Here is a 12,682-nt window from a genome sequence, read left to right on the forward strand (position 1 = left end):
ACTTGAGCATTAATACAATATTCGTAATATACCGTTATTTTCTTCCTTCAAACAGAACTTATAGATTTTCGAATGAGAGCAAAAACAAACGATAATAGTTGTACAATACAAGCCGAAATAATAAAAAATCATAATTAATTCAAATAACTTCAGAAAAATCTTCTATTAGAAAAATCCATGAAAAATTTAAAAATCTATAAAATTTTGTATTTGAAGTTTAAGTAAACTATATCCTTATGTTTTTAATCTCAAATTTTTCCAAAATTCTTTTTGTTTTTAATAATTTCGTATTTCTCCACACTTTATTTCCCCATGCATATCATATCTATAAAAAGCATTGTCGGAGTTCTCCCCCTAAACTTCCCCATCATGTTTTACTTACTTCTCTTCACACCCAAACAGCTTTCCTGGGCACAATATATCGCTAGAAAATTCAATATTTCACTGTAAATAAGCCAAGCGTAGCGGATGCAACTGTGCAAGCAAACTCTCAAAACAATGCACGAGCGTGTATTATTTAACCCGTAAACGCTTCGCCGTACACGTAAAAAATAAATTGAATAAACACTCGTGAACAATTGCATTTGGTAGAAGGGGAGATATAATCATACGAGTATAAATAATTCGATAAGAAATGCATATGGAAGCGTTCAACAGTTGATAAAAAATGGAGTAGAATATATTAGAGAGAAAAGAAAAGAGAAATTAGCTTAAATGATTCATAAACTATTTTGGAATAAAGATGTGTGTATGAGTGTTGCCAGCTTTTTATTTATTTTCAAAAATTATATAATAAGGAGTGCACAAAATTAAAAATAAATTAAAATGTTTATTTACCACTCTTTAAATAACGGTTATGTTAAAAACTACCACAAGGTATAAAACTGAATAAATAAAAGCTTCTGAGACTTTAAATTTTTGACCGGAGATGGTACAGAAGGGCTTCGTAAGAGCTGGAATCTGAATTGGATTGGATCACCTTTAGGTGAAACCTATATCTCGGAAACTACTGAACTAATTTTAACCAAATTTGTTACATGCTATTATTTTAGCATTCATATGTCGGAGTGAACGAAATCGGACAATAATCACGCCTGCATCCGCTTTACCGCTACATATTTTAACAGCTGATATAGCAACGCTTGTTTGTAAAAAATTTTTCTGAATTTTTTGGAATCAATTTTGTTTGGTGCTCTTTCGAAGATGGAATTGTTGGTCGATGAAAAACGTCGAATAACAACTCGAGAGAGCGTCTATCTTTATTACATTATCTTCTTATGCCTAAAATGGATGAAATCGGGCCAGTACTACCCCTAGCCCCAATATACTTAATATACGACTTTCAAACTATCGGTTAATTTGTAGCTTACATATCGGTCAATAGTGTTTTTCAGGCGTTGAAGCTTGCTTATTGCTTTCTCAAAATAAAAATATTCAAACAATGTTTCACAAATTTTTCCTCATGTGGCAGCATAACAAATTGTTAAGAGTGTAAATAAAAGAGTATCAAAATTATTAAAGATAATCTGTTGCAAAACGACTAAAAGCTTACAGGCGAGAGAGAGAGAAAAAATGAGAGCACACATGAGAACAAAACAAGCAATAGAAATTTTTCTTAACTGGCGCTAATATTAGGTGGAAAACTGTCTAGAGTAGGGAGCAGAGCGACTATCTTGTGTGGGTGGACACCACCAAGCAGATGTAGAGCTAAACAGTTAATGTTCCAGTAACAGCAAGAGCAACACAAGCCCCACTAACGAGTTGCATTGACTCCAACACGCTCCGTTAATGTTAACTCACTCGCAATGTTATGTTACGAACGGGTGGGTGTCTGTTAAAATGCAGCTGCTGCTGCTACACTTTATAATTTCAGCTATTATTCTTTTTATTACTTTGTTATTGTATTTATTAGTGTGCTGTGCATATGATGAAGCTGCTGCTGCTCCGACTACTGCTGTTCATTGTTCGCCAGATGTTTATCAGCTGCGAAATGAGCGAACTCCAGCAGCAGCAGCAGCAGCGCTAGCTGTGACAAAAATAAACGCATTCAAAAATATATTTATATAGCAGTCTGTATACAAACAGACAATCGGTTGTATTCGCTTTTTTAACACACGATTGTCATGTGTCAGTGCACGACGACGCCGAGTGAGTGCGTGTTTGTCATTTCGTGCTGTAAATATAGGGTGCTTTTGAATGAGGGTTGTTAGCACCGGCAGTTTGTTGTTTGGGTGCGCTGCAGAGTGAGAGGTGTGGCGGCTGGTTGTTTGGTAGTTAGCAGGCCAGCATACACTCTTTCGTCAAAATTTGCGCCACTTAAAGCTTTTGTTTTGCTGCTGCTCCCACTTTGGCTGCTGTTCAAATAGGCATTGGGGCCTCCAACGACCGACCGACCAACTCCACTATGCTCTGCTACTCAGCACAGTCGCAGCTGTTTTTGTTTTTCTGTTTCTATTACTGCTTCTGCCTCTTCTCCTTCGTAGTCCCCAATGCGCTCCACAACTCGCTGTAGTGGCTGCTGTCGCTGTCGGCGTCGCCACCGCTGCTGCTGCTGCTGCATACTGCCTACTTATTTAGTCGCTACTACTATTTTTGCTCGCAGCATAGTACACACAGCGTACTTTCGCCATTTGGCCAATTCTGCCGATTCAGTACGATTTCATTCAGACGCTGGCACAGTCGTCGGTCAGACAGTCGAATCAGTGGTGTGTGTATATGTAGCAGACTGTGCTGCTAGTGTTTTATTATCTCCACACTTAGCTGGTGTGTAGTACGGCGGTTAAGCAGCAGTTAATTTATAGGCGCTACTAAGATGCGTTTGTTAAATAGCTGGCTCGTAGCTAGCTGTAAAAGCTAAACTCGAAACCGGGCGAGCGTGTCTAAGTTGTCGCTGAGCGCGTCAGCTGTGTGTGTGTGTTTTGTTTAAATTTTATATATTTACTCAAACACAACTAACTGCTCGCTTGCGACGACATCCCATTTGTTGTTGACTAATTTTTTTGTTGTGCGCTGCTTGGAAGTCTTTTTTTTTTTTGTTGGCGAGCGTAGCGCAGCGTCCGCAAAGAAGCTGTGCACGCCAAAATCGGCCGGAGCAGTTGTAGCAGACGCTGTGTGAGCGTTCGTACGCGCGCGCTTGTGTAGAGCCGAATAATAAATAAAAGATAAAATCAGCAGCCGTGTTATTAAAACGAAGTGAAAATTTTTCAAGTTGTAGAGAATTGTGAAAATTCTGCGTGTAAAGTAAGTGAAAATCTCCAAAGAGAGTGCGTGGCGGAAAATGTGAAATCAATATAGTAAATATCTTAAAAAAAGTGTTTATAGTTTGCTGCAATAAATTTGAAGAAATCGTAAACTATATCGTCGTAGTTTGCTTCCCTATGCTCGCCGTCTGGACTTGGTCCCCCGTGTGTGTTGTGACAACGCTCAGTCAGACTGTGTGTGCTTTCATAGATTTCCTCCACGCACATGTATACATAGAGATCCATAAACGTTAGTGCGTGTATTTATATCTTTATATTTACATATGTAAATATACATATAGAATTTATACATAAATAATGTGTGCATTTAATTTTGTGATGCGCTGCCAAAAGTTAATTTTATAGCGGTGCTGTGAATATATACCTATATAAAATACTGAAATAGATATATAAATTAGTGGGTGTGTTTCAAAAATAAAGTTCATCAACAAAGTTCCATAAGTACAAATACACACTTTTATAACGGTGTTTCTTTCCTAATATGTTGCCCAACAATATGGCAATTTCGTATTTTTTCAGCTGCTCATTTATGGAAGTTAATAAATTTTAAAATACATATTTTTCTAAACTTTAATTCCAATTACAAAATAATGCGTGAGTCTACAAATACATATACTTAAATACAAATGCATAATTTATATAACTTTTTTTAATAAAGCGATGTATTATAAAAATAATAAGAAAAAACACCAGATAAAAATGCGACGAATACACAATCTGTTTAATCCCGATTGGATCTAACCTATGTGATAACCACTAAACTCGTTGTTACAATAAAACACTAAACGTCGATTGGAAATTAAATAATATTCATTGGTCCGCTTTCAAGAAAGTAGTTCTTATAAAATTTAAACACTCATAATGCTTAGTAAAACCAAAAACTGAAAAAAAATATTCCAGAGTTTGTTAACTCCATAATTTATTAATGTAAACCATTGGCTTCTACTTCCAAAAGAGCGTTTCTGTGCCAGAAATATCATAAATTACGCTTTATTGATGGTGATATTTTTAAGATATTTGTTAAAGAATACACTGGTGGTGCTCAATTTGGTGTAAGCTACACTTGAGCGGTAATTATTTCTACATCATATGAGTTTGGTTTATATTCAATCTCAAATGCTCCAAAAAATCATTTGACTCAGGGTTTAAATTTGCCTCTAAATTTACGTTATGAAAAATGAACTTTTTCTCCCCAAGAGGTGCTTGTTCAAGTAAATATAAGTCAAGTGAGCCAAAACTTCTCTGCCGCTATTTTTCAAATAGTTTTTACCGGTCGTTGCAGCATGAGGCCGAGTCTTGGGTCTAGGCGCAAATTTTGAGCGTTTTTGGCAATTGCTTGCTTCAATTTGATGAATTGTTGTCGGTAGCGTACCCCATTAATGGTTTCTCCCGGTTTTGGTAGCTCATAATATAACTCGCCCCTCGAACCCCAACAAATTTAGAACTTGTCTTGTGTTTGACAACAATCTTCATCGAGTAATGCTTCCAGTTCCTCATCTTTTTTGGCCTCTCAGGACGTTCTTCGTCTTCCAAGCCAATATCACCGCTTTGGCACGTTCGCTCAGCTACAGCATGTTCACCACAAACTTCCACCAAAAATTATGACTTTATATTAAAGTAATGAAAACCACCGCAAAAACATTTTTTCAAAAAGGTCGAATTATTTGAGTGAAAAAATTATGATTGTTTGCGCTTCAAATAAATAACATATACCTAAAAATCTTCTGAAAAATACGCACAAAGACAGTAGCTTTCAAACTCTTGTTTGGAATATTGGAACAGTCGAATAATAATTAAGTTACGCCATATCTTGGCAAACCGCACGAATATAATTATGGCCTTTCGCCCTAAAAACAGCAAATGCTTCTAAAATCGATTTTTGTTTATTATTTTATCTTATTGCTGATAATGCTTAGATTGATTTTAATTATTAAGAATCAAATAAAAATTATTTTTTGATAATTTAATTAATTTGCTTAAAAAAATTAGTTCATTTTTAAATTTAAGTAAAAAATTAAATAATTTTCAATTGAAAGCTATTATAAACTAAATTATTTAGTTTTGTAAATCAGATATTGGAACTTACTGTACATGTTTCTTCCCAATATTCCAATATAGTTCTATAGTGTTCGATTTCTTAAAGTATTTCCATCTTAAATAGTTTTATTTAATATTAGGCGTATTTCCATTCAATGTCAAAGAGTAGATAAATTCTCTGTCGACATTTGTATCACCGCACCCTTACAGCTTAAAGCATTCTTCGCAAAACAAAAAGTAGAAAAAATACATATATAAATAAAGAAATAAACTAAAACAAAAACAAATTGCAACAAAACAGCCGCTGGCGACAGTTTCTCATCACGTAGACACGAGCATGGAAATTATGTAAAGCAGCATGCCGAATTGTATACAAATAAGTCAGAGCGTGTGCACTCGTGAATAGTGATAGAGCATACAGAAAGAAGCAGCTGGTAGTGTTGAAAAAAAAACTTTAAATAAAAATAAAGGAATAAGTTAAAAATAAGAAGAATTTTTTTTTAATAAGAAGCGATAAGCGGCTGAAATTAGAACTCACGAGGAAATATGTAGCAAATAATCAACAAAATTACAACAATGCAAATTTAGTGTGATAAAAAATCGAGAAAACAATGAAGTCGCTAATCAAAAAAATATTGACCAAAAGTAAAGAAAAAAATTTTATATTTATTTATATTTTTTTTAACAAAATACAACTGTTATATTTTTAGTGCTGCGATACACTGGAGAACATGTGCAATATAAGTATTTGAAATAAAATTAATGTGAAAAAAGTGTAGAGGAATAAACAATTAGAAAGTATGTGAGTGCAAAATCTTCACAAAGTGTTCACGGTGAAGGCAGGGAAATGCTGAAAAAAAGCAATACAAAATCTAAAGCAATCAACAAAAAGCAAGCAAAATATCTCTGAAAAGTGCAGAAAATAAAAAAAATAAATGTCAAAGAAGTAAAAATTTGAGAAAGCAGCAAGTTCGCAACCGGAAAACTGCATACAAAGCAAAAGTGTGCAAATGTGCTGTGAAATAAAAGAGGAAGTAGAAAAGGTGAAAATTCCATGCTTGTAACAAATATTGAAAATTTTTTAAAAATTAAACTAAAACGAGCAAAGTTAAATATTTAATTATGGAAAATTAAATCAAAATAATTTATGGAAAAGAATGGTTGTTGTTGTAGTATACAAAAGGCATCTTAATTGATGGCAAACTAAGCATTAAACTCTTGGATCTGACTCACTAAAGTTTACTATCGAGAATTCAAAAATGTTCACGGCAATTATTTCTAAAGAAGTTATGACGATAAGAAAAAATAAGCAACAGCAATTAAATCTTAGCAACTGAAGTAATAATTGAGGTTTATTATGAGTGCTGGGCGGCGGTTATAAAAGCGCACTAAAAATATGGGTTTGAAAAAAATAAAAAAAAAATAGAAGAGTTACCAAAAAGAAATTGGTAACTAAACGGAACGTTACGGAATTCAAGAAAAATTTAAAAGTATCAAATTTAATTCAAGTGCTGCAGTGAAGGAAAAAAAACGACGCAAAATATATATTTTTAAGATGCAACAAAAAATAAAAAAGCATAATACAAAATCTTAAAAACAAAAGCATAAAATATGATACAGCTCAACTAATATTTAACAATAATAACGATAATAGCCGTCAAAGTCAGACAGAAGCAGAACTAATTAAATTTAAGCATGCCGCGGGCAGCAACTACAACAACAACATATTAACAACAATAACACAAATTATCATCCGCATTGCAAAGAAAAAATCTGCGATAACTACAACAACAACAATAACCTGACCACATCGTTAATCAGAACATTTGCAACAACAACAACTAGAAATCATTAACACATAGACAGCAGCAACTTCGAAAATTCCCAACAACAACGATACGTTCGCCAGCAGCACCATCACCACTATAGCAACAAAAAAATCAACAATAACAACACACATTCCCACCAACACAACAACAACAAGCACACCAATTTCAACAGACATTGCAATTGCTGCAGCCAGCCCACCACACACGCCAACCACAACCGCAACAACAACAACAGCACATCAAACACAACCGCTGCTGAAGGCGACCAGTAAAGTGAAACAGAAAGTGCGCAAAAAGAAGCAAATCACCTTTAATTCAGAACCAGTGACAGCAACAGCAGCGCCGCGCCACGGCCACGCCCACGCTGTACTAGCTACGACGGAGGCTGCCCCACAACAAAAGACTGAACGATTTACAAAATCACAAACAGCGTGCATCGGCGCACCGGCAGTCACGACGGTCGCACCGACACGTGCGCTGGCGGGACGTGCGGAGCGCAAAGGTGCGACCGCGACGCAGGTGAGGTCGGCAAGAGCGCAGCCGCCGGCGGCTGCCATTGCCAGTCACACAGTTACAACAACCACCACCACCACAACAACAACAACAAGCAAGACTGCTACAAACACACAGTTACAGGCGCAACGGTATCCGCCGCCAGCGCTATCCGCGCACACAGCACAACAACAAGCCCAACAACAACAGCAGCAGCAACAAACCTACCACATACCAACCATCCCGAGCTTTAAGCCAGCGGTGAAACGTTTAAGTAGCGGTAGCATTGGCAGCATTGGCGCCACCATCAGCGCCGCCAGCGGTATCAAGGCGACACGCGCGCGCTTAGCACATTTTCTGAAAATCCAATCGCCCAGTGCACGTAAAGCACGCGCACGACGAAAATCGTCTACGCCCTCGGCGAGTTCGCTGATTGTAGTTGACATTGCTGGTGCTGCGGCTGGTGGTCGCGTTGGTTTGATCGAGAGTGGTGACGGCAAAGCGGCGGCTGGTGTGCCCATTACAACAGCGCCGACCAGTGGATTTGGTGCTGTGCCGGCAACTTTAGATGTAGGTGCTGGTGGTGAGGCTGGAGACGCGGGTGCTACAGTAGGTGTTGACGCAGCAGCAGGTGCGGACGGGGCAACAGCGCCGACAACGTGGTGTGGTGGTGTTAATTTTTTGGTGTATATGGTGTGCTCATTTTGTTGTTGTTGCTATAATTTTCGCAATTCACCAACAAGGTAGGTTAATATATTAATACTTGATGTATTTATCTGCTATAAGTTCTATTGGTATAGTGCTCAAAAAGAATTATAGAGCCTTTTACAATTTAATAGAACTCATTTTTACGTCAGGCATGAGATCTTGAGTTTTCTTGACCACAGTTTATTAATTTTTATTGTTCGCCCCTAAAGAGTTGAAACCAATCTAAAGCCTCCAAGAAGGCCTCATTTTGACTATCTAAATTTTTTCCCTCAGACTATTCTAAATGTATATGTATTTGAGTGTATAAAAAATTATATTATCTTCGGAATAACGTTTAGCAATTGTACTAGCGGAAACCAAATAGCAGACAAGATCTTAATCCATATAAGGCATGCCATTAAAGTACGTACACTTTATGCTTTACGTATATTTTTCGAAAAAGTTTTAAACTTTTATCTCAAAATTAGAAGTAAAATCGTACTAAATTTACTAGACAATACTGCGGTGAATATATGTATAGCTAAAATGTCTCGTGGATACGTGCGATAGTATTCAAATACCTTCGACACTCTATCTGAAAACTGCAGTTTCGTGATAAAGGCATTAAAAGATGGACGTTCTCAAGCTGACTGATCCCAGTGCTTTGACATTAAAGCTTATTCGACAAAATTTTACTCATATTCGACAAAATTTTACTCACTAGTGACGTCACTTTCACTTATTATGTCTATGTATGTAAATGTATCGAATAATGACTACCCTGCGATGATCAGTTGCTTCCTATCTTCCATTCCACTTCATATACAAATACTTTATTGACCTTGATTCTGTATAAAATAGAAATGAAATATCGAAATTCAAATTTTATATTTGATCATTTTCTTTTATAATACAATTTATCCATTAGATCTAACAGAAACATATTTTCTCGACGATGTCTCGCTTCTACTTAAAATCGACCCATGGGTCGATTACTTTAAAGAATGGACTTGATTGTTTTAGAAAATAATTTTGATATACTATTATTTGTTTTGCATATCGAATGTGCTTGATCCAAAAAACTGTTTCGAATATATGAACATATTTGTAAAAATGTTGATAGAAGAACTTAGTGTATTCGGCTGCCAAAAGCTTTAAACGCTTTTCTCTCGAGACGCTGTTTTCATAGAAAATTTTTACGGATTGACATGAAACTTTCTTACAATCTTCTCTGATATATGTATATATGTCAGATAATGATCAAAGAACTAAGATTTATTACAATAATTTCGACCTTTTACACCACTCTGAATTGTAAATTTTTTCATTAAACTAAATTTTTGGGGAGTCACCATTTTGTCAAAAATCTACATTTTCGTCTATATTAATATTAATATATTTGCTTTTTGGATTTGAGATAATTCTAAGCAGAAACATCCTCCTCAAGGTCAGACACTTTTTATAAAGGCCCTCATGGCTACTATATTTATTTACTAAATAAATTCGAAAAAAAATGTTTTTTGTTACTTGCAAGTGAATATAACCCCTTAGACCCTAAGAGAGAAACTAAAATGGTCATCTGTCGAAATCTACAGCTGAAATATTGAAACTTAATAATAAGCCTTTGTTTTAAGCTTTTGGACATTTACATCTCTCTTAATGGTCTTGCAACAAAAAGTATTAATTTAGAATATAACTTGACTCGTAGTACTTTATACGAACCTTTTATATAAAACTACTACCCTCCCATCTTTTAAATTTTCATTGAAACCCACCGGAAATATCCTTTCACCACAACCTTCCTCTAGCCTCTCTAAAATATACACCTTTATAGATTTCTTAAATAAAGCAACTTCATTTGTTTACAAGCAATTATTGCCTGTATTTAAAATGTGTGGTTACTATTTTAGCTACTCAATGGCTTTAAGACTGCATAAATACTTTTTGATGTTACTACGTTTTAATGCAAATGAAATTACTACTTTTCTCGAGTCTATTTAGCTTTCATATGCACATACATACATACATACCATACAAATATAGCTTTGGGCCTTAGATTCCATACGCACGCACTGCCTCTCTCTCTTTTGCTCACCAGAACCCCCGTTTTCACTGTCCTTTTGTTCTAATGCAAATGATTGGCACTCTCTCTGTAAATCTCGCTCTCACACAGTTTCAGGCGCAGATCTTTTCACAAATTCGCCGGCGGAACATTGACGGGGGTCGGTGTGTCATAGGCGAAACGTGACGAGTGCATTGTACTTGTTCACCTTTTTGCCATGTACTTCATTACTTTTCTCTGCATCAACTGTTAAATGTGTTTTGCTCTATTAACTAAGAAAAATGCATAAAAAATGCAAAAAGTATTACTTTTATGGGCACAAAACACAAAAAACCATTGCCTTTCAAAGTGACTAAATTGTATAATAAGCACGGGGTGAATGTACGGTTTTAACGAGGGCTGTAAAAAGCGCGAAATTAAGTGAAAACTTTTTTTTGCCTGAGTTTGGGAAACTAAATTAAAACTTCATTATTTTCATAGTTACCACTCCGTTTACTATGAGTTGACAATCTACAATATGCTTCTGTATATTGGAGTCTGGATCTGAAAGTTATATTCAAAAGGGTTCCAAATATGGATTGCGCGTTATAAATTGGGTTAGGCTAAACTGTTTTGAGATCGCCATCGCACACTCACCAAAATATAGTTAGAACTAATGGTCATCTCACAAAGAATGCTTCCCTAAAGAAACCACTTTTCTTTGCTAGTCTATAACGCCATATACCTAAAAGTGGAACTCATACAAATTCATTATATTAAAAATGTAAGGCTCAAAAGTGCTCTCGGTCTTCAGGCATGTCTTTTTCGTTTGCTGGGAAGAATGAAAATATATAATATTTATGAAACACTGATTTAGTCTAGTATCTTTCGAAATGAAATGCCATCTACTTCCCGAATCCGGTTACATATCAGATTATAATCTTGGTGTTTATTCAACAGTCGTTAAAATAACGGCTTCCGATTTTAACCATCTAGTCACATTTGAAAATCGCAATCGAAGCATTATTTTATTAAGGAGGTCTTCATAGGGCTGCAGTTTGAGAGAATTTTGCTTAATAGTAAAAATGTCATATTTGCATACATTTTCATCAGTTATACTATAAGTGATGGGTCTATGACTATATACTGGCAATATGTGGATTCCATCTCAAAATAAAGGCCGCGAAAAATCAATCAAGCCATATGGTGATACCCTGTTCTGATTTGAACCGCTGTTTTCATGATGAAAATTAATTTCTATCTTCAATTCGATGAGTTGTTGTCGGTAGCGTTTCCTATTAATTGTTTCACGCGGGTTTAGAAGCTCATAATACAACACACCCTTCTAATCCCGCCAAATACGGGGCATTACCTGGGTGTCATGGATATTCGGCTTGCCTTTGATTTAACTGTTTGACCAGATTTCACATATTACTTTTTGCATTTAGGATTCTTGTAATGGATTCATTTTTAATCACCAGTTACAATCCGATACAAACATGATTTCTGATGTAGCGTTCAAGCATCATTTCTGACATGAAAAATCGGCTTTCAACATATCTTGACTTCGGTTCATATGTCACTAAATTTCCTTGCTTTTAATGTACCCGGTTGCTTTTATATATTTTGAAATTGCTGCTTGAGTGATTTCCAAAGATTATGCCAGCTCTTCTTGCACTCTTCCAAGCCAAAATTACCACTTTTAAATCATGTAAACCATTTCTTAGACTTTCTCTCTGCTAGAGCATGTTCACCGTAAACTTCCACTAAAATATGATATTTTATAAACAAACAACACTTTTGCAGGATCAGTTTAAAACACTTGAGGGGAAAAAATGTTGTTGCTTCACTTCAAATAAATAACATACACTGAAAAAGACACAGTGGCTTACAATCGCTTGTTCGGAATAGATTATATATTATATATTCGAAACACTTATAACAATGACCAAACAAGAAAAAACGTTAACTACCCCTCACAAATAAACAAGTTTTCCATACAAAAAATGGATTTTGATCGTTTAGTTTTCATGACCGCTATATGCTATAGTTGTCCGACATCGGCGGTTCCGACAAGCAGCTCTTTAGAGAGAAAAGGACGTGCACGAAATCTTAAATTGACATCTCGAAAACTGAGGCACTAGTACGCGTATATACAGACAGACGGACATGGCTAAATCGACCCAGCTCGTCATGCTGATAATTTATATAAATATGAACTATATGTTTCCTTCTGGGTGTTACAAACTTAGCAAACTAATATACCCTGTTCAGGTTAAATAAAAACCTGTCTGTCATACATAAAACTATCTATATATTATTTATTTAAAAACCCA

The 12,682-nt window shown here is 35.6% G+C and overlaps 1 protein-coding gene and 1 long non-coding RNA gene across 10 annotated transcripts in view; both read left to right on the forward strand.

Annotated features, from left to right (window-relative positions):
• dnc (phosphodiesterase dunce) overlaps positions 1-12,682 on the forward strand; it is a 361,971-nt gene that overhangs the window by 187,524 nt on the left and 161,765 nt on the right. The window contains exon 1 of one of the 9 annotated variants that reach the window (XM_070109877.1): positions 7,165-8,361. The exons of the other annotated variants lie outside the window; for them this stretch is intronic. Coding sequence (XP_069965978.1) covers positions 8,309-8,361 — 53 coding nt within the window. The 5' untranslated portion in view covers positions 7,165-8,308. Of the gene's footprint in view, positions 1-7,164; positions 8,362-12,682 lie in introns of those variants that run through there. 9 annotated transcript variants of the gene reach the window in all.
• Positions 1,918-6,725, forward strand: LOC138857385 (uncharacterized). Its single transcript, XR_011396451.1, has 2 exons — positions 1,918-3,240; positions 5,438-6,725. It is a non-coding gene; the product is annotated as an uncharacterized lncRNA (long non-coding RNA).

Source organism: Bactrocera oleae, chromosome 5, assembly GCF_042242935.1.
Source record: "Bactrocera oleae isolate idBacOlea1 chromosome 5, idBacOlea1, whole genome shotgun sequence".
Classification (NCBI taxonomy): domain Eukaryota; kingdom Metazoa; phylum Arthropoda; class Insecta; order Diptera; family Tephritidae; genus Bactrocera; species Bactrocera oleae.